A 23,101-nucleotide genomic window follows, 5' to 3' on the forward strand; every position below is an offset into this window, starting at 1 on the left:
TTTGCTTATTTAAGTCAAATTATGTAGGGTTTAAGATTAAGATTAAAATTAAGATGGACTTTATTGATCCCAGGGGGAAATTGTAGTGCACACAGCAGCAAGAACATAGTGCCAAACAGAAAATGTGCAAAGACAGTGAGACACAGTGGAAACAAAGCAAACGTAGTGCAAATAAATTTAACAGTACAGAGCAGACAAATAAATGAAATGCGTTTTAAAAAAAGGCAACAGTTAATTTCTTCAAAGCTATGGCTGCAGACTCTCAGACGCGTTTGACGCGCGCATTTGGCATGACTGCCTTATTAGGATTTTTTGCACTCTTAGATATCTGAGACTCTGAGATGTTGCATCATGGCGTGTAACTGTGACACGCATGAATGGCCCGAAGGAAAACCAGCTGGCCTGCATCCAGCGCAGCTTGAGACAATGAGCATGTCCATTTCATAAAGTGACTGCAAAAAAAACACACGCACACACAATTCAGAGTCAGCAGGACATGAACGGGGCAGGCAGAGATTGCGAAGACATTCCATTCACCAGCCCTTCACACTAGACTCTAGTGTAAGGCTGGAAGGTGGGGGCATCTCGGGACCCCCCCATGCACGAGTAAGCTCGTCAGATTCTCCCATCAAGACGCCCCGACCAGGCTGCCGGCCCTCGATTCCTCTCTCCTCCCCTGCTCGCTCCTTCCTTGGCACCACCAGCCATCATGCAGTTAGATTTTCCAGGCCCCTCCCTCCCCCATCCGATCCCATCACCTTCTTTCCTCCCCATCCTATGGCAAGAACTTGCACTGCGGCAGGATTTGAACCTGTGGACACAGGCCACCAACTCAGAGCCAACGGTGACCTAGCTCGCCTGATGTCATGCTGAAATATATTTTTTAATTATGGTTAGATGTAATTAAATTCATTTTCCCACAATTTAATGGCCCACAAAGTTATAAACAAATCCTAGATTTACGCTGTCGTCTTCCCCCCTCCCCAACTGTTACAGTTCTTTTTTGTATTTCAAACTCGCAGGAAAAACACTGTCTTTTCTTCCTTCTTGTCCCACTTTAGCTTACAGTTGAAGGCTGCCCTGCCTCTTTACACATGCCCCATAATGAGGAATACCAGTGAGAGTGACAATAAAAAAAAAAGACGCTCATTAACACTGGATACGTACAGGCGTTTCACTGGGCACCCTGTCAGCGCCGAGGTCCTTCATTCCACTGGCGACCGCGTCTGTTCACCACAGCTGGTCATTCAACAAGTCAAGCGTTTAAACGTTAGTAACAGGAATGAGGTTAATCGCCCGGCCAGTGTGCCAGTGCTGTTAATGGGAGGATGACAATGTACTGTGTTCTACCCGGTTTCTTAAAGTGTCCCCCTCATGCCTTTACGCTTCTCTGTCCTGCTGAAAGTTTAGCACGAGACATGAAGCTGAAGCTGCTTGCTTCTCAATTGCCCTCATTGTAATAATAAATGGTGCTTTTATTGATTCCTGTGAGGAAATTGTCTTGTTCATGCCCCCCTCAGCTTGCTCTTTGTAGAGTAAGCTGTCTGTGAAGCGCAGCCACCCCTGGGGTTTCCAGGGAGCTGGGGGTTAAGGGCCTTGCTCCAAGAGCTTGTATGGTCTCAGTGTTTCTCAGTTGGGCTCTCACGGACTCGCAGTCAGTTCAAGCTTTTGTTCCCTCCCAGCTCCCTGTCAGAAAGTCCACATTTTTGCATATATCGTCAACCTCTTCTAAAATCACCTAGGTATCCGCAGCAACCATACCATGTACTTGTATTTTTATATATATATATATATATTTTTTTTACACAACCACTACCCCACCTGATCATTAACTTAATACCCCATTGAGTTAACTAATTAAGCTAATGAATTAATTGAGCTGGAAGAGGTTTGAGAACTGAAGCGGTGTTCTAGCCTTCCAACAAGATATTAGTAACTTTTTACAGAATAGAAGGAATTCCAGTCAATGTTTATTCAGTCTTACAACCAGGACCAGATCAGCAGAAGTAAGACCACAGCATAGGACCAACACTTGCGTCTGCAGGACGACATGTGAACACACATGCCGTTCCTCACTATTCTTGCATTAATACCAAAAATGGACACTGATGAAACCTGGCGAAAAGCCTCCCGCTACCTGTTAGAGAGGAAGAAGCTCCCTCCAATCAGCCACAGGAAACCATCACACCTTTTACCTGGAAACGCTGTCGGCGCTGCAGCGTGACAGCAGCCCCGCCTGTGACCTGCATTACCGTTAATCATATTCCCAGAAAAGCCAGAAAGCAGCCATTACGAAATAACTAACATGGAAACAACCACTTAGGCAATATACACAGTACAGTAGTTCATAAACAGAAAATGTTTTTTAAACGATCTTCATGCATATGAAAAATAGTGATATTATACATCACGAAAATATGGGCATCAAAGTGTGTCAACCTCTTGTAAAATTACCTGCAGCAACCGTCCAACTCACTTATTATTACTCACGTATTACTATTTGAATGGCTGCGGTGCCCTTGATCAGAGGTTTGGGGACTGAAGCGATGTTCTAGCCCTGCAACAAGATACAACATATTTTTTTACTGAATAAAAAAAATAATTCTTGTTTTTGTCACTCAATTTGCATGTATTCATATTGAATTGTGCTTTTTTCTGAAGCAAAGATACACTTACAACCCAAATAAATAGCCTTAAACATTTCCTTCGACTGCATATGCACAAACATGACAGTCTGTGGGTCCCGAAGGACCTGGTTGGGAAACACTGGTCTAGGTAACAGAGACCAAGGACTCGCTTGCATACCAGATGGGGTGCATGAGATTTTCTGGCAATTCCAGTGAGCAAAATTTGTACGGCCGGCAGCGACCCGTAATGGTCCTAAAATTAGAGAGATAGTCTGATCAGCTTGGAAGCACTGGAACCTATGCAAAGGTCAAGGAACCCAAGTTATTGCCATAAAGTTGCAGGTTCACATTCCAGGAGGGTCTAGCTGTTGTACCCTTGTACACTGTTGATGCTAAGCAGCTACATAATAAGGCCATCAGAGATGTGACTTAAATAGCCTTTCCTCACCTCTGTGAACTGGACCAGGAATCCCCTTCTGCCTGTGAACAATGAGAAAGCTGTCCTACCTTTTACTGTTCCACCATAATTGCACTAAAATAGCTTCCCAGAACACAAACATCTGCAACATGTTTTTAAATGTAATCAACGGCCAATGGGTTTATCCAGTAGCCTTGGATGACCTCAGATGATGTTGCTTAGGTCATACGGACCCGGCCAGGTTCCAACAATGCAGCTACCAGGTCCCCTGAATAAGTTCGGCAGATGTGGAACGCACAGACCACGCATCTACAGCAATGGTTTGGTTATGAGAGGACCTCGAGTTCTGAGAACCTATCGATTACTGTAGCTATGGTGAGAAGTACTTAATCTGACGCATCTCATACTGGAGGACAAGTGGATCAACCACAAGTGTGATTCAGCAGGTAGGTTCACAGAACAATAAATCAGGTTGTCATTTAACTTGGCAGCAATCACACGGTTAGGTGTGAACAAAATCAGGCATTAATCACATTCAGGGATACTGCTGATGCCTCGTTTCATCACAAACACACCAGCCTGCTGCAGTCAGTCTCACAACCAGGACCAGATCAGCAAAAGTAAGAGCATAGCATACAACCAACACTTACGTCTGAAATTTCGGTTTTATTTTGCCACTCTTAATTTGCATGTTATAATATTAAATTGTGCTTTATTCTGAGCTAAGATACACTTACAACCCAGATAAACAGCCTTAAACATTTCCTTTCACTACCTAAGATTTTTGCACAGTACACATTTGGCCACTGTGGCCTGCAGGCTTGTCCGTGCTACTGCTCCTGACTCAAAGTTTGCCAGCCGCCCAAGGGACAAGGCGTTACAGAGGAGGGGCTCACATCTGTTACCAAATTAGATGATGTGACAGACTGAAAACACCAAACTACTGAAATGAAAACAGGTTTAAAGAGAACGGGGGACTACTGTTGCACCCCTGGGTAAGGAAATTTAAACACTGACGTGCAAGAAGTACCATAATAAATGGAGAAAATGGCAAGCGTGCACTGAATAAGAAGCATTAAACAATTGGCAAAAAACAATGATGCCGCTTTAGTGAGCAGGTGTGAAAGGAAGGTGCCTCCTGTGGGCTCCTTGGGGCAGTGCAGATTCTGCGTCTTACACATCACGCAGGCTTTTCTGCTAAACCCAAAAAGCTTTCTATTCCAGTCCGACTCCCGAATCCACCAGATTCAACTAATTATTTTGATTGAATCCATTTAAAATTTCCGTCTGAGACTTTAATGGCACGGCAAGAGCTGGGGCGGGGGGGGGGGGGGGGAGTACTCTCTGGAGTAGTGGTGTAATTGAATAAGGCTGATGGACGGAGAAGCACTGGGCTTTTATGGACAGATGAGCATGGTCGTGTCATCAGCATACGGTTACCCGCTGTTGCTTTTAACGTAAACCACCCCCTCCGGAGGGTGTTCCTCATAGGCTGCCGTGAGCTCACCACACTTCAGAAGGAAGGAGGGGGGGACGACAAGGTCCTGACAGGAAACAGATGTCCATCTGCTGGCCCCTCTACCGTAACAAAGGGACACGGAGCCCCGGGCAATGAGGGCAGGTGGGCAATGCACTGGACCTCCCTCAGGCAACGCACCTCACAGCCTCAGAAAGAACCCGCAGGGCGTCACAAGCCCAGATGGGGCACCGCCGGCTGTTTTCTTTGGGACGCGAACCAAATTGAGGAAGCGGCTTGATTTCTGAGTGTTTTTCGCCCCGTTCCCACAGCGACGGCAACTGCTGAGCGGCTAAGCACAGTGATGTTTCTAAGGGAACGCGATAGCAAATATAAAAGGGTAACCTGACTGCACCGCATTCCGGCACAGACTGAAAGTATGTCGCCTGTATGTTAAAAATGTTACGCTGCTCAGATGGCAGTAAGGCCTGTGCAGGGACACCTTGACTTTCACCATGACGCCTAAAAAAACAGCAGTCGAGAGCAACATCCCATCACACATGCTTCCATTTAGTTGCCGTCTCTCCGGGATGTAAACGGATGCTGGACTGCCTGCCGTCCATCTGGCCCCAGGAATCGCACTGTGTGGGCTGTGGCAGACTTTTGGGCTGGAGGACCTAAATCCCACCATCGATCTGCTTTAATGTGCTCGGAAGTAGCTGCCCCTGCACTCACTGCTCAGAAGAGAGAAAAAACAAAACAAAAAACACGGAAAAAGGGACTGAGAATGTGCAGAGACGGAGTAAAAACAGCAGGCACCTGTGGACAATGGAGAATGATGGAGATCTTCTGTGGAACAATTCATAGGGCAAACACAGGACCGAAAGACAATGAAATTAGCTTAATGTAATGTACTTAATGTAAAGAATACTGGCACTACAAACAAAATATCAAATTTAAAACATTTATACTGGTACAATGCAAAAGTCAACCATACCGCCATCCCATCCCTAATACGGTAAAAAAACACACAACCAGACTTGCACGTAAAGGAAAATTAGTTTAATTACAAAATACAGACCTGTTTCAGATGTATAAAATTGAGACAGGCATTCAAAATGTAAAGGTCACATAGCCGAATGCTTCCAAAGACTTTCAGAACGTCATATGAACAATAGCAGGCCCCTCAGGTGCATTTAGCTCTTTGCGGTTTTATTAAATAAGATGTGTATAAAGAGACAATGACATTGATCAGTACAGCTGATTTAAGACAAACGTGGAGGGACACTGTCCTTGTCATACAACCGGCTGCCCACTGGAGCTGGGCTCTCACAGACAGTCACAGTCCCCTTTCATTCCAAAATGTCTTCACTGACACTGTTATGAAATCGTCACTGTTTCCATGGAGACCCTCACTATTCTGCTGTGGTGCAGGATGACTTAGTGGCAGCTGGCAGGATTGGGGGTGCCAGAGAAGACCGTCCCGGCAAAACAATGCACAATACGTACAAAGCACACAAAGCAGGGTTGTGACTTTCCAGTGGGGGGGGGCGGGGCTTGTACTGGACCGTCAGATCACAGCTGTATTCCAGAGCTGGAACCCCCATGAGAGCTGCATCAGGAACAGAAAGTTCCAGCGATTTCTGTGGCACGTGTCATCCGAGAAAACAAACTACATCAACGATTCGAGCCAGGGAAGATCTCGGGCAATGAAAAGCAAAGGTTATTTTTAGCAATTGCTGGACACTAACTGAGAATAGGGATATATAAAAAGGCTTTTGTAAAACATCATCTGGATTAGCGAGTCTTAGATTGGCTCACTGATTTTTGACCTTTCTATTGTGCTTTGACCCTGGCAGAGGTGATTGGGGAGGGGTCACAGCTCTGGTTTGGCTGCAGTACTGGGTCTTATGACAAAAGTCCCCTCCTTCTGGCTTACAAAGCGGAATCCAGTGAAGGCTACTAAGCACACTGAGCAGTCTGTGAGCACACACTGGAACCGACTGAACACCTGCATATCAAGCCAAAACTTCAGGCTATTGGACATAAGGTCTGGATCAATTTAATGACCTCACAGAGAACCAAAGGAAGCCGTGTGGATGGTCTCATGAGCCGTTAAACCTGCAGTCTGCATTGGTCAGGCAAAAAAAAATAAATAAAAGAAACAGGTCGTTACTCGCTGGCAGCGCGGATGGGAACTGAATCCTCTTCAGGAACCGAAAATAAACCAAAATGACTGCCAGGATGAGAACGAGGCTGCTCTGGCAAAGCTCTCCAGGGTGCTGCTGACCAGCCGGCTCCCGGCCTGGTGCCATGCTACCGTAGCCTGCATGATACCAGGATCTTCATTTGGGGTTTAGCGACAGCAGGGGGGTAAAACAAAGGCAGCAATAAGAAGAGTGAGCCGTCTGCTTTCCGACGCCTCGGCCTGGTCGAACTCCAGCGCGAATCCCATGCCACTTACCGCTCACACAACACGGCACACCTGCTGCATGGGGCCATGCACTCCTGCATCTCCCAGACTCCTCTGCAGCCTGAATGCATCCATGCAGCATGACACAGGGGATGTGCCCACGTCATGGTGACGCGACCAGAAACACTGAACGCAAGCCCATTTATTCCCGCCGTCATCGGGAAACACTTATGGGCCGAGGCGAACAGGGAAGGATGCGAACATGAACGCAGCTGGATTCGGGTCAGAGGTTTCGCTCTCCTTACACAGGATGCAAAATTTTTCTTCGTGCAAAACTCCCAGCCAATCCACAGTGACGTAATCACAACACAGGCATGGATGCAATAGCACAAGAGAAAATTTTCTACAAAAGTTCAGAGATGGCTGAATAAAATTTGAAAGTGCACACACACACACACACATATTATATATATATATATATAAATCTACATTTTGAGGTAATGCAATTGTACCAGGGAACAAATTTACTTCCATATAAATAAGCTATTGTCTTTCAGAAAAAGAATGTTTATAAGCTTTGGCATTTATAATAAGAATAAATAAAACATTTACTATAAAAATATCTCTCGGAGTCATAGTATTAGGAAGTGCAGCGATTCAATAGGAATGAGGATTCCACCGTCACCTTATTGTAAGATTGGCAAGTGTGTGGAGACATGCTGCTTTAATGACACCAGAGGACCAAAGGCATCACACGGCATGTCCTCCAATCCGCTGCAATTGGATCAGCACCAGAGTCAGGGAAGCCCCACCTACCACAGCCCAGCCTCCCTATGCTGAGGGGGTACCTGTCCTGGGGCTGGGCCCATCCCAAGCGCAGGGGCTTTGTCCGCTGCTCCGGCTGACAAACACGGCAGGCTCCTGGGCTACCATCTCCAGCGTTTGGCCAGTTGGCCTGCGTGGGGGGGCCTTGCGCTTGGGCCTGGGCTGAGGGGAGGTCGGGTGCCGCACGGCGGTGGTGGGGAGGGAGATGTGGTGGAAGGCCGAGGCAGAACGGGCCGTACGTGGGGGCCTGGACCCCACCGGGGCAGCGCTGCCCAGTCGTGCCAGAACCACGGGAATCTCCTCCAGAGACTCTGCAGAGTCAGAGTGATATTCAGCAGGGGGGCCGGCCGCCCGCACGGGGGCCATAGGGGGCAGGGAAGCCCGCACAGGGAATGCGGGGAAGGGGAGGCCCTGGCTCAGGGTGACCACGCAGGGGTCTACAGGAGGGAAGAGCAAGGGACACAAAAGGAGGGCATCTTTCAAACACAGTACCACCATGAAGCTAAGATGCTAAACAGGCCATTATCAGGCAGTTACATTCGCCACAAAAATACGGACACTAAACGAGCTACGGTCAGGTACTTACTTTTTAATAAGTGTGAAACATGTACTTGAAAGACAAATTCTACGTAAATGCAGGCATGAGTGCTGAAAATGATTCGGGTCGATGCGTCCTGATCTGCCGGGCCTCATCTCCCCCCGCCCTGGTGACGTCATTCACATGCTACATCTCCCTCCAAAGACTGCCTTGTGGGGACTCTCTCTATGAGTCAGTCACTGAGGGGGTTACGGAGGGCAGTGCCGAGGCTCAGAAGCTCAGGGCAGGTATAAATCTTGCCTGACAGCTATGCACTACAGAGGGTCCAAACTGCGTCCCAAACCACATAAGCAGCTTGCACTGTTCCCTCACAATTAATAAAGTTGGGTGTTCAAATCCCATTCTCCTGCGTTTAAGTGTAGAGCTTGCATGCTCTCCCTGTGCCCTGTGCGTTTCCTGTCTGGAATGTACCCCTGTCTGGGATAGGGTCACGACAGGGGCCTGGAGGCTATCAGAGAGAAGCAGCTGGAGGATGGATAGATGGATGGATGCAATCTGAACAGTATCCCAGAATCTGAATTATTCTTTCACAGTAACTGTAGCACAGCCCATATACTCAAGGTCTTTACTAAAATTATATATCACCATTTAAAAAGGTAAAACATACTACCCACACCAGAATGTCAGCAGCAGTGAAGACATGCAACCAGTCATGGGAAAGCAACCTGGAAGACCACAGCGCAGTGTGTACAGTCCCACCTGGCTCCACAGCGTCCGCAGAGGGGGGTCTGCTGGTGTACTCCCTGGGTCGGTCATCGTCGAGCTCAGCAGGGACCTTGCACACCTTCCGTTTCTTCCTCTTCTGTGAAGAGGGAGATCAATGCTGTTTACAGGATGCTTCCAGACACACATCACGTCCACTCACACTGATGATTCAACGCCCCAAAATAAACTAGGAGGAGCATAAGCACCATAAATACAGGCATTATCGAACACCCGTTAGCCTGAATGCCAAGCCGCTTGCCATCACTATAGCACAGAGGCCTCCCACACCCCGAGATGGCTGCCCCCGGGGCTCTTACCTGCGTGTGTTTCTGGGGGTGGCGGTTCAGTTCGTGTTCAGCGTAGGCGACAGGAAAACGCTCACCCTCCGGCGTCCGGGTGGACAGACTCCTCAACCGGCCATTACCGCAAAACCTGCATCCCAGCAAGAACCCCGGAGGGAGAGCGGCCTTCTATGAGAACCATGAGCTGAAAAGATCTCGGCTTCTATAAGACCCACACATTGCTATTATGTAGTTTTTTTTTTTTTTTACCATTTCTGAGGTTTCCAAAACCTGCCACTTGGAGGAGGGTCGAAGAACCTACAGCGTTTCTAGCTCTATAAACTGGTAACAGTCGCACTTCTGGTAGTAAAAGCTACACTGAGCCAACAAGCTCAACATTAGTCTGACTGAGTGCTGAAGAGCTTATGAACTGAGAAGCTGCACATCGCTGCCCACCAGCTTAAGAAACCCTACGTCAGGGTAAGAACTTTGCTGTGGATATGCAGGTTTAAAACAAACCCATACTGTCGCCGTTTAAACTATTTGTAAAGCCATTCCACTCCGACGCAATTATCAGTGATACAGTTGCATACACAGTCAACAGCTTTTCCTCAGAAATATCTGCATGGAGGGACACACCCTTTGGAAGACCATGATGAGCCAACTTCAGGCGACCACAACGGCCCCCCTCTTGATATGCGCTGCAGTGTAAAACTTCAGAGATGCCAAACAAAACCCCCCATAAACGTTAGCAGGAGGGCAGTCGTTTGAAAGTCGTTTTTGGCCAAGCAGTCATCACCACCCAGGCATTATTCCAACAACTGTAACAGTAATCGATCCATCTGCGGGGTACTTACAGCAACACAATGCACTCAGATGTACAATATACTAACTGGTGCATCGAGCTGCACAACCGCACTCGCACACTGACTGACACTGCAAAACTGCACTACTGCATGCCACCACGTCCCAAGCGGGAATTACAAAATCTTATGCTCTCAGATTGACAAAATATAGGATAGACTAACAGCCTACGCAATGCATATCAGAAATGCACTCTTCTATACCCACCAACATCTAGGACACACTGTTCTCCAATTTAAGCCTTGCAATTATACACGCATACAATATCCACTGTTGTTCTTACCACAAATTATCCAAGTCATGGGAAAAGAATTTGATTTACTGTATTTTGTTTTTGCTAAGAAAACAGACTCCATGGCAACAGCTATGATGTCTAATTTGTCATCTCTGTTATGAATTTAACGTTAATGCTAAATGAGCGACTGTTTATTGTGTGTAATGAAACCTGCACCAACCGGTCCAGTGCAATGACAACAGGTCGTCAAAATTTGAAGTCAAGGTTCTTACTTACACATCTTAACATTTAAAACCCTGAAGCTCTAAGGGAAAAAAAAAAGACCAATTAAGTCTGGATTAAAGCTTCCTAAATCCTTTGAATTTGGAGTAAACTTCTTTCCTCAAAAGAATTAATTATGTATTGAATAAAAGACAAATTGTCAGCAGTCGCACATCTCTTATTTCTTAGTAACGCAGTAACGCAAAGTGTCGACAAGCTGCCATATTCTTGCCTGTCAAACTGAGGCGCTGATATCATGTTGCTCTCCCCGCTCATTTATAGGGTGATTTAGGTGACTGTCGGGCTCCTGCCCAGGAACACAATGCAGCTGCCTCCCTTCCCACCCGCCCCAATAAACTGCCGCTGTGAGGGGGGGGGCATCTGTAAAACGGCCCCCAGAGGAAGCTTACTCTGGTCCTGCCCGTGTTGCCGCAGCAACGGACTCCTCCACATCCATCTCGGCATTGGTGTAACCCATCGTTCCCGAATAGCTGACATCCTAGTATCGGGTGGGAGGGGAAATTGTGTTTAATATCATTTCCTTATCAAGAAATCTCACATACATATCATTATAAATGCAAGGGATTCTGGGTAAGGACCTACTTCCTGAGTGGATAGCGCTACATTGTAATTTATAATACAATGAAGCACATGCAAATCTAACAGGTACATTATTTTAAAATAAAGGCAAAATAATAATTACAGAGCAAATGTTTTTAAAATCTGCCATAAAAACTATTAATCGAGACAAATACTTTTCTTGATCGATAGGTACTACCATCTGAAAGCTCTTTCTGCAGCATCAAAACACCCAGTGAAACCATTTTAAATGACTGGTGAGAAGTGAAGATAGACCTACTTCAGCTGAGCCTTCACATAAAAGCCTAGTGACTGAAGGACAGTCGCTATCAGTGAGGCATAGCTGGCCCACTTCAAGTCTGATTCATCCAGGGGGGAGTGGAAGCCAACCCAGTGGGTCCCCCGGTGGCATAGAGGGGCAGCCAGGACACATGGGGAGACGATTCACTCACAGACACTCCCGGCACAGATGACGGACATTTCAGTGTCACCCTGAAGTCGGTTAGGCACGACCAGCAGCTGACTCGCAGCTTAAGAATAAAGGTCAGAGGGTTTTGAGGAATCATGCCAAAAGCAAATCGCACCATGTGAAAATCATGACAATGTGCTTCTGTTCACATGTCATCAAAAAAGATAAATCTGTCTCTCTCCCCCCCCACTCCCCCAAGTCTGCCTGAACAGACATTTCAAACAAGGCAACAGAAATACTGAGCAAAAAAATGTCAAACTGCTTATAAGAAATTAAATCTTTCAATCCGCCATCAAGTGCAATCAGCTAGAATTTGACTTGATACATCAAGCTGGGATGAAACAAAAATAAATATTCGGAGAAGTTCCACTGATATAAATTAAATGCTGTCCAATGTCCAAAAGGCATTTCACTCATCTCGCTCAATGGTGATTCTCCTCAGGAAAAGGAAATGACCTCACTGTCACTCCCCTGATTTCCTCTGTTCTGTGTTTATCTGGAATGGTGCTACACTTCCAGGGAATGTATTAATTGCCCTCAGAGGCAATGAGTCGACCACAGTTCCCCCACACTGGTGCACGGTCAGGTCTCCTAGGTTACGCCAATACCATGCTGGCCAGTGACATTCCCGCAGCATGGGGCCTCGCGGATTGATGGCAGCATTGCCATCGTGGGGTGCTGTCAGTGCGGCGCTCTGCTGAATCCACGAGCCATGGTGCGAACAGACACGCCCATGGAGCGAAATCGCATGCATGATTATACTCATCCATCAGGCACTGACAGACCGGCACTGGCTACACCGTAAATCCCCCATCATCCTCAGCTGTTAACACCTGTCCAACACCTGCCACCTGTTCCATTTGATCCAACAAAATGGCGGAACTAACTTCAGTGTAGGACAAACACCGCACCAAAGTCAGGCCAACTGTCCCGGATGACCAAAAGGACCAGACCTGGAGCAAAAGACCACCTTATACATAGGGTACCAACCTACTCAAACCCAACTGAATGTGACCAAGTGACGTTTCGTGGTTTTGGTTGATGAACAAGCTACCCCCATTTTCCATGTGGTGTGCGTTTGACCTCCCAAAAACACATTTGTCATTTCAGATAGGATTGTTTTAAAAATTAATGAAAACAACAGGTGTGCTTGCAAATGGGAGTTCGATTTCAGGGCCCAGGTGGATAAAAGGACAGCACCCTGAGGCAAGCGGAGATGAGACAATGCTTCTCCTACTTTAACCAAGCAAAGCAGTTTGTGGAAAGCATTCAAAGGCTTGTCTCCCATTCTTTCACATATGATCAAATTACCAGAACTTGATTTAATCTTCAAGGGCAAGTGGAGACAAGGAGAAATGCCTCATGGCAGGTAGATCTATTACAGGCTGTTTTAGATCAAGACCAAGTCTTTCATATCTCAAGGGTAGGAGGAAAAAAAGAAAAAACATATGGCTGATATTTTTTTCTTTAATTCTCCTGACAAAGTACTGATCCTCAGAAATGCTGATACCAGAGCGCGAGCAGTAAATGCTTGGTAATGGGCACACTGACCTCCCAGAGCAGTTACAATTTAAACCCCCCACTTACAGGCATACAGCGGTCATAGAGCTGCCACACAGACCATGAACCAAGCAGTGCTGACAGAAGGTTAAATGACACACATCTGAAGGCATTTCTACTGGCCAGGGACTCTCTACCTTCGTCGGTTGGCTTCTGGGTGGTGCTGGGTTGCTTTCAGAGGGGTGTTTGGCAGATCCCTTAGGGTCCTGGCGATGCCGTTGCCGGACAATATACTCATATGTGCTCAGCCTGTTCCACACTGGGTAAAGAGAAGAGCAGGAGAAAAACCAGAGGATAGCCAACAACATGAAAGAGGCCATTATTAGTAATTGTCCTCAAACTATTAACAGGTAAAGTACATGGAATGCAAAACCTGTACAAAGTCACTGGTAAACATCAAGAAATCTACTTAAGAGCAATTGTGCTTCATTGTTTTTCATTGGCCACTACAACTTGCACATATTTGCACACCGTTTACACTGCAGACTGCTTATTGTGCGTTCATGTTCTATGTTTGCACTACCTTTGACACTAATCCTTATTCCAGCTTCTGATGCATATTGGGGATTATTCCAATACCCTTACCTACTGGGCAGATCACTTATGGGATATATTTCACCTATGCATTCCTTTTTCATTTAAAGCTTAAATTCTTCCCTATACTTAAGCTACCTGTGCCATGTAATTCATGTTTGTAGTGAAATTTAATGTTTGCTGCTGTAACAAAAGTTTTTTAAAGCTCAAACTGTGGCCGCCTGTAACAACAGACTGAAAGCTCGTTTCTCAGCACGGGAAGCAGTGAGAGCAACTTCTGACCTGGACAGTGGCGCGTGCTGAGGGACTGGTACATACTACCAGATATTTCAATGCTACTTATGCAATAAGTGCAGGTGGACCAACGGTGCATACAAGTACGTGTAAAACATTCATTTTTCTGTGCATAAACCTATCTGGGATCATCGATTTATGTTCCACGTTCAGATAAACTCTTCACTTTCGCCATCTTGTGGCTACACTGGGATTTGCATGCAGCTGAAGCCCAAACCAGATTATTAATGTAAGAGATGTGCTGATGCAGGTTAGGTCAGACACAACGTGCAAGGTGGCATTTTGGGACAGAAGCAGGAACTATACAGTTAGAAATAAGGGTTCCTGGAAGCACGTATCCATTCCCATTGAACTGGCGCATGATAACGATAAGATTCATTCAATGCCATTTCAACATTTAAATGCAAGCTTACAGTAAAAGATTTTACGCAAGGTTAGCATAAATCACCACCACTAACCTGCAACACTGACACGTTTTTGTTATAGCTTTGTAATAAACCTTACATTTTGCCAGTCGCTCAGGTATGGGTTCAATTAGACTTGAGCAACATCTCCAATTTCTAAGGTAGTTCAACAAGAGAATCTGCTATGTTATTGGATGGTAAAGTATACAAATGAATAAAAATAACTAAGAAAAGTCTTGAACTTAAAAAAAAGGAATAAAATATAGATAAGGTCAGGCTTTCTACCTCTGGCTACCCTCACATGTAGTGTGTAACAATGGAGATATTGGTAATTGTAAATGCCGACACGAACCTGGACAGGACATATGATTTAAATGGAAAAACTGCAGATTGGTAATTAGGGCTACAGCGATTAATAGACGTTATAAATGTCAACAATCAATTGAGGCTGAAAATGCATCAACATCAATATTTTTTAAATTCGACACATTGCATTTTTTTTTTTTTTTTTTTTTTTTATGAAATTACCATTATGGATTCCTAAAACAATTCATTATAACAAATGTTTTCCTTTAATATTACTACGTAATTATGGGAGTAGTTCAAATTATTATTACAACGCAAAAAAGTGGCTTTACACTGCGGAAAGTTTCGATGACGTACTACAGGGGCACCATCGCTACGGACGAGTAGCTGAAGGAAAAATACAGGCGCTATCCTGGACCGCCAGAAGAAGCAAAACCACCGTAAGTGTTGCCTATTCATGTTTATTAAATTACCATTAGTACAGAGAGCTTTTTATTATCTTTTACCCTTGTAGCTTATTGAAATACACTCAATATTAAAGCCATAAAGTCGTCTGCCTGCTACCTTAGAATTTCCATTTGAGAAAATGTTTAGGCTAAAATCTGGCCTTATTCTACGAGGACTGACGGTGCCAGTGTACGTATGCTCGACGGCACTGGGCTTGATGGGACCTGTGTCATTATCGTAAACTAAAACTTAAACGAAAAATAGACACTAAATAAAAAGAAAATAAATCATGAGCTGAAATAAAAATGAAAACTATTCACAAAAAAGTATCGTACGTTGATCATCAAAACGCTACGCCACATCACCAACATCTTTTTGCCTTGTTTATCCACGATATTGTAAAAGATGCTGTCCCTTTCTTGACTTCAGTGCTTATCGTTTCCATATATATGTCACATGTGGCGTGCTCCACTAGAAAAACTTAATAAGCCTGAGAATATACCGAATTTATACAGATTACTAACTTTTGGGTATCACATTAATATTTCATGCATATTGCGAATTTGCTTATCGAGGGCGATATTGTGGGTGAAAATAATGCCCGTATGATGCCGAAAAGCTGGCGTCTGTTATCTAAAGCCCTGCAATAACATACAGTCTGTTGTAGTCAAAATATAATTTATTACAATGGTGCATTTGATTTTCTGGAGGAAAATTGATCGTAAAATACGTAACTGCCAATCAGTAAAAGAGTCGATAGATTAATCCATAGAAAAATAGTCAGCTCTATTTGTACCATGGTAAAACATAAATAGATGTAATGGTATAAGGGAGCACAGAGTAGAGGGTCAGGGAGGTTAATACAGAAGTGTAGGTCAATTTAGAATACCCACTGACTGAGACTGACGCAGATAGAAAAATGCATGGTAGCGCAGAATACATACTGACCGAGACTGATGTAGCAGAGTAACAGGAGTGTGGAAAAGACATCACTCACACACACACACACACACACACACTGCAGGATAGACATGGAGTAAGACTGATGCAGAGGGGCAGCAGGAGTGTGGAGCAGACATCACGGACACTTACTGAGGTACATGTGGAAGCACAGAAGGTGGCCGAGCAGTAGGACGGAGAGGAGGCCGATGGCCACAGTGATGCCAGCCAGGGCAGGGATGGCTGGACCAGTGGTGGAAACAGGGGCCACGGGCAGGAACACAAACCACACCACGGTCCCATTGCTCACTGAAGGCAGACAGAAGATTGAGGCAAGTTGGAGTACATCTCTCATACAAACATCATCAAATCTCACAAACAATTCTACAATGAATCATCCTACTACAGGTGCTGATGCAGTGTGTGTTGGCATAAGCTCTCCTAAACACTCCAAAACTCCTTAAATCAAAATATCATTTTATACGTCAACAAACTGCATCCATTGTTAGGAATGTCACTGATGGGAAAGTTTTGTCTGGAAGAAGACCACCACCCATTTTGGGAAACGGCGCAAATAGCAGGTGGCAGATTACCTTCGAAATGCTTGTCGGAACGTAGCGTGGAGGGATCCAAAAAGAACTGAATAAATACGTAACTGGCAACGAGTACCACCAGGAACACTCCCAGCAGTGCAGAAATCACACTGTACAAGAAAAGCCTGTGGGAAGGTAAAGGAATAACAAAGGAGGTTAGATGGGAGCCCAGTGGGAAGAGGCAAATGGGTGGACGGCAATTTCAAGAAGAGTAGAGATGTAAAAATCAACAATAGCTTAGCCACTAACCATCAAATAATGCAGATGTACAGCGGCTAAAAGAATAGTGAAATACAAAACGCAAATTCGTTTCTAACTAAATTTTATCACCTTTGTGCACATTGTTGTTTTCAATACTAGATTATGATTCTAAAGGGTCAGACAGCAGAGTAACCTTGGGGTCAGACACACAGCTATGTGTTTCTATCAGAAGTTCATTGTTGCTGCCGGCAGTCTTTGGACTAGTACCCGATAGACAGAATGCTGTGCCCATGTGAAGATGGTGCAGTGTCCTCTGTCATCAAGCTATGGGGATATCATGACCAATCTGCTCAGGGGGCTGAGGCCCAGGGTCTACAAAGAGCATCCAAACTCTTTATTTTCCTGTACGGGCCTAGCCCTCGCGCACAATATTCACCCCACCCAGACATGTGGCTTTATAATTGGACATAGCTTGCAAATACTCGATGTCCCATTGAATCCAGATGCAGAATCCAGTTCCTTGGACCTACTGACACAGCAGAACAAAGGGCTTAGGGAAGCTGGTTTGGCAAAGGTTACCTCATTGCCTCATTTCGGAATTGGACCCTAACCTTCGACAGTGCTGCGATATCCCATGGTTTGAACTAACTACTTTAGAACGGAAAATTTGCATAGATACTTTCAGATTAGCAGAGTGAAGCATTTAAATCAAGCAGACAGTGCCTTCAGGAATGTCTTGCAGATGGTAAACCTACTCACTTATTGCATTCAGAACATAGCCATCGGCTGTGGAAACTGTTCACATGGACTGCAAACCCCAAGGGTTACAAAACACACAATCAAAGTTGTACCAAGGTTTGATGGCATGTACTGTACTGAGCCACATTGTGTAATTGTACTTTATGTTTGTAATTTACGTTTGCTGCTGTAACAAAAAAAATGTCTCAGCTGGGATCAATGAAGTTCATCCACCAATCCATTCATAACCCATTAGGATCATTTACAGGGTCAGAACCGCTGACTATACAGTCATGTGAAAAAGAAAGTACACCCCCTTTCAGTTCAATGGTTTTATGTATCAGGAAATAATTTTAAAAAAATCATCTGGCACTTCCCAGGTCCTCAAATGATTTAAATCTAACCTCTAGTGTAGAACAGCACACAGATTCCAGTGTCATTATTTATTTAAGAAAAATTAAGTCAAAACGGAGAACCCATGTGTGAAAAACTAAGTACGCCCCATGATTCAATCGTTTGCAGAGCCACCTTTAGCAGCAATAACTTGAAGTAATCGTTTTCTGTATGACTTTCAGTCTCTCACATCATTGTGGAGGAATTATGATCCACTCTTCTTTACAGTGTTGCTTCAGTTCATCGAGGTTTGCAGGCATCCGTTTATGAGTAGCTCTCTCAAGATCCTACCGCAACATTTCCATCAGATTGAGGTCTGAACTTTGTGCCATTGCAATACCTTGATTATTTTCTTTTTTAGCCGTTCCGTTGTAGATTTGCTAGCTGTGCTTTGGATCATTGTCCTCTTGCATGACCAAATTTCGGCCAAGCTTTAGCTGTCAGGCAGATGGTCTCACATCTTACTCTACAATACTTTGAGGTACAGAAGACTTCATGGTTGACTCAATGACTACAAGGTACCCAGGTCCTGTGGCTGCAAAACAAGCCCAAATCATCAGCCCTCCATCACTGACCATGACGGTAGGTATGAAGTGTCTGTGCTGATATACTGTGTTCGGTTTTCTCCACGTTTTAATTTGATAAATGACCTTTACACTGCCAATGCCCCCCCACAGAATAGGTCAGAGGTGCTAGTGGCAAGGGAAAAAAAAATCAGTAGTAGGAATACAAAACTTTGGAAGCAACCAGACCCACCTCCTGGGGCCTGCAACTCCTTCACATTAAGGTTATTAGCTGGCGTCAAGTTTGTGCTGGTGCCCGGCGATGGGCTGGCCCCCCATCCTGGGTTGTTCCCTGCCTCGTGCCCATTGCTTCCGGGATAGGCTCCGGAACCCCCGCGACCCAGTAGGATAAGCGGTTTGGAAAATGGATGGATGGAAATTTCTGGTGCAAGGGCCATTGTGGTGTGTACCTGAGCTACCTACATCAATATGCAGAGGCGGACTAGCTTCTTCAAGGGGGGCTGATAAGATGGTCGGGATGTGCCAATGGGCAGTGAATGGACTCACCAGTAGTTCCTGCTGCCTACGCAGTTGTTGAGCCATCGACAGTGATGATCGAAACTGGCCACACACTTGTTGCAAGCGCTACAGTGTTTAGATTTGGGGCTCCTTGAAAAACAGAGTGTATATTAGGGGACAGCATAACACCATCATAAAAAGGCACCATTTTTAATAGTATCATAGAATTCAGCCAAACTGATCCAAAGATCACTGCTACTGTCATACACAGAATAAAACTTTATATTTTACTTATTTGCCAGACACTTTAGTCTAAAGTGGCATACAGGTAAAAATCAGAGAACAGGGTCAGCCACTGCCTCTAGTAATTTGGGTTAAGGGCCGCTCTCTCGCACCGATGACAGAATTTGTGATCTTCTGGTTACAGGCGTACAATCCCGACCCACAGAACCACAGCAAGGCATTAACATCTCTCAGTCTGCCCAGCGCAGGGTGGGAGGGATCCTACTCACACGTCCACTTCGCAGAGGTAGCAGTGGCAGTTCTCGATGACATGGGCATGCTTGGTGCGGTCAAACACGGGCAGGGGGCCTTTGTAGCTCTTGGCCCGGACGTTGCCGTCAGCCGGGTCGATGGACACGGCAGTCAGATGGACGAACAGGTGACACACAAAAATGACGCCGGTGCACTGTTGACCAGTCAAGGACAAACACGGCCAGGAACGGCACCTACAGCACACGTGTCGGAGAGTCACTCTACTGAACAATTCTGTAACTAGCACGACTTCACACCATGTTGTGCTTTCACTCAATTTCCATCCCAGTGCAAAGAATGCCATCCAGAATGACCTGTTATCAGTAATCATCTATGTGTCCTGGTGATATAATGAATATCCTGGAAGGAACCTGAAACTAAGAGACATAGACGCCATAACAAAATACTTGATTTAATTTATTTACCTATTTATATTAAGTGCAATGTTGCTTAGGAAATGTCCTTACTTTCTGACTCAAATAAACAGCAGGAGCCGTTCAGGATATAATTTTACGCCCAAGGTGCAACAGCAGAGCCAAAGTCCTAAACGCTATGCTAACGGAGTCCTGATGTTTAATATCTGTGCTACTCACTGCCAAGCACTAGTGGGAGAGATGATAACAGTAATTAGGAGTAAGGATACGATGTAGCCCGCAGGAATCCAGTGCGGGGGCAGCAGGGGGACAAACACGCCGAAGCCCACCACTGCAAAATAAGCATACAGGAGCCAGGCCAACAGCTGGAAGGGGTGGGGGGGCCAGCTCCAGCCATTGGTGCGGGAGCACAGGGGGAGATCCGGCCTGCGGGCCCCTTCCTCGCCCACTGGGGCCGTACGGTTGGGATACCGACTACAGAGGTCCATCTAAACAGGTAAAGTAAGAGTTATAACCATCTTAACATTCCAGACGGCCCTTTTTTGTTATCAAAAGGGGTTTAAGGAATAAACATATTAGACTGGGATAATGTTCACCAATCAGGACCAAGACATATTATTATTATTATTATTATTATCATCATCATCATCATTATTCTCTTTTCGCCTGCCCCACCTTCCTCTCCATGACATGAGGGAGACACCTGTAGCAACACCCATGGACCTGGGGGTTAAGGCCCTTGCTCAAGGGTCCGCAGACACGACTACTCTGCTAAGACCAGGCTCGAACCGGCAACCTTCCGATCACAGGCACAGAGGCTTAGCTCACTGCCCCCTGGGTCATTCCAATTAAATTCAATAAATGGCCTTTGCATCACCATCTTTGACTGATGAAATTCAGTATGTTAATCACACCTACCTTCTACAGCACATCAGTTTTTTTTTTTTGTTTGTTTTTGAGACATATAGCAATATATTTCTTCACCATGGGTAACAAAAAAATGAGAATTTCTTAAGAGGTGTAACTTCTTTTTTACCATTACAGGTACATGACTCAGCTATAGCTCTTCGAAAAAAGAGTACTTTTACACTTATCAAGATTTGCTGAAAAGCACAGAAAGTGGTTGTGGTGATACGATCTTGAGAATCACTAATTTAACAGAAACTTTGGGCTTGAATCTCCTAGCTTGGACTGCATCTAATTTTACATCTTATCTAGACGATATAACTGCAGTGATGAAAACGTGCTGTAACTTAATAGGGAACATTTCTTTTTAAAATAAATAAATAAATAAATAAATAAAATAAAAACATTTCAGAGCTCTAGAAGGCAGGTGGAATTCTCATTCTAAATTTCATCAAAATCAAAAATGGTGATGCAAAAACTTTTTGGGCAATTTGTTGAATTAAAATGGCATGACCCATTTATGAACTAGAATACCATCTTCAGATTACCTTAAAAAAAGTATGTATAATCAAAGCTATACTGATGTCACAAAGAATGAAAATTCAGTGCTCTTAAATGGCCCAGTCTCTGTTGGTGCAGCCTTTTACAATTATTTTATCAGTGAAGGTAGACTCAGTGCTATTTCTGTACTGTTTCATTTATCACACATCTCATTATTGTATAATAGTTATAAACCACGAATTTCTGCACTATAAGTGATGTCAAATCAAAACATGGCAATCTATGCGTTACAAAAATGCAATCGCAAGGTGATAGAGTATAATTAAGTTGTTCATAAAGAACAAAACACACGGAACAGGTTCAGTACAAAAAAAAAAAGACTTGAACACTTTCATTTGTTTAATGAAAGTTAATCTGTTACTCTTTGGATGGTCGAGTTCAACACTACAATAAAAGGCGGATAGCGTTATGTTAAATTACTTGGTAACAAACGTATCGTAGGATGTGAACGGGTACGTTCGCGTCCAAAGTCCACTTCCCTAGCAGCCGGCGTTAGAGGACTCCTGCCAAATTAGCACAAAAGCCGGGACGTAAAAAAACAAAACGTACCTTTTCAGTGAGGACAAATGACAAGGGCTACGCGGTACCAGACATGTGTGGGACATGAAAACGTCGGAGAGACGCAGGCCGCACCCGGAGCTGGGCGCTCACTCCATCATGACGCCCTGTCCCTTTTTCCCACATTAAAGCTCATATCCTTCGTCGTCTAGCTACTACAAACACTGACCAAGCGTCGTGGCTATTTGCCCAATTCCCCCATCCAAGCGACATACTTCAGCTACATCGTTCAGCTACGCATCTATTTAACATCTTTATTGTACCATTTAGCTTGTGCAGCCACCGCCATCCAAATGAATTGGATCCTATAGAAGGAGCCGAAGTTGCGACCCCAAACTGCCACAGCGTTAGTTAGCGAGCTATCGGCTACCTCACAGCGGTTATCCCGCCTCAGAAAACAGCTAGTGGCTTTAGCCTGATAACGTTGATACCTCGGACGACTGCTATGATGACAGGCGGTGCTATTATCATTTAAAGTACGTTAACGACGCATCTAAAATATAATTGGGTTGTTTATTTCCACGGAAGTTAGTAAACTGCCGTCTGCTACACTTAACGAGGAAAAACACAAATTTTGTTAAATTGGATAACGCCATTCCCCGTCGATAGGCTTTTCCCATCCTCTCTCCATTTGCTCCCTACTTCCGGGATATAGAACCGGTTGCCCTGGAAACGAAAAGACTCTTCATCGTTATTGGTCAGTGGGTGACCACTACGGAAAAGGAAAAAAACGAAACAAGCCCCCTATATGAGTAGCTCGGTCGTGAATGAGTTAAGGGTATCTGATTTATAACTGCCTGTTCAGATCGGGAGGCTCGGGCACCCAGTGGGGGACACGATCAGAAGCCTGAACATAACATAACGTCCCTACCTTGTGCTTGACTGTGCCGTCCGCTGTTTTCACTGTTTATTAAATAGAATGTTATTCAGTTACTTATTAAAGTGAATTATTTACAAACTAGAAGCAGAGTCAAATAGACCTATTGAAGTAACCCAACAAATTCTT

The 23,101-nt window shown here is 44.9% G+C and overlaps 1 protein-coding gene and 1 long non-coding RNA gene across 3 annotated transcripts; both read right to left on the bottom strand.

The window, feature by feature from the left end:
- Positions 1–1,845: 1,845 nt before the first annotated feature.
- Positions 1,846–3,539, bottom strand: LOC125752041 (uncharacterized). The gene is made up of 3 exons (XR_007400842.1): positions 3,076–3,539; positions 2,806–2,880; positions 1,846–2,557 (listed from the first exon to the last, which is right to left on the bottom strand). It is a non-coding gene; the product is annotated as an uncharacterized LOC125752041 (long non-coding RNA).
- A 1,505-nt stretch (positions 3,540–5,044) lies between these two features.
- On the bottom strand, positions 5,045–22,756 carry zdhhc1 (zinc finger DHHC-type containing 1). Of its 2 annotated transcripts, XR_007400830.1 has the most exons (12): positions 22,087–22,756; positions 20,340–20,558; positions 19,675–19,850; positions 19,211–19,312; positions 16,809–16,933; positions 16,369–16,524; positions 13,429–13,550; positions 11,094–11,182; positions 9,360–9,474; positions 9,037–9,139; positions 5,583–8,176; positions 5,045–5,235 (listed from the first exon to the last, which is right to left on the bottom strand). XR_007400830.1 is itself a non-coding variant. In XM_049031517.1 (11 exons), exons 2-11 carry the CDS (start codon positions 20,556–20,558, stop codon positions 7,746–7,748), a joined length of 1,638 nt encoding a protein of 545 aa, XP_048887474.1. In that variant the 5' UTR covers positions 22,087–22,756; the 3' UTR covers positions 5,549–7,745. The 2 variants fall into 2 exon arrangements, 1 of the variants encoding a protein (XP_048887474.1); XM_049031517.1 differs by lacking the exon at positions 5,045–5,235 and having other exon boundaries at positions 5,549–8,176.
- Between the last annotated feature and the right edge of the window lie 345 nt (positions 22,757–23,101).

This window comes from Brienomyrus brachyistius, chromosome 11 (assembly GCF_023856365.1).
Source record: "Brienomyrus brachyistius isolate T26 chromosome 11, BBRACH_0.4, whole genome shotgun sequence".
NCBI classification, from domain to species: Eukaryota; Metazoa; Chordata; class Actinopteri; order Osteoglossiformes; family Mormyridae; genus Brienomyrus; species Brienomyrus brachyistius.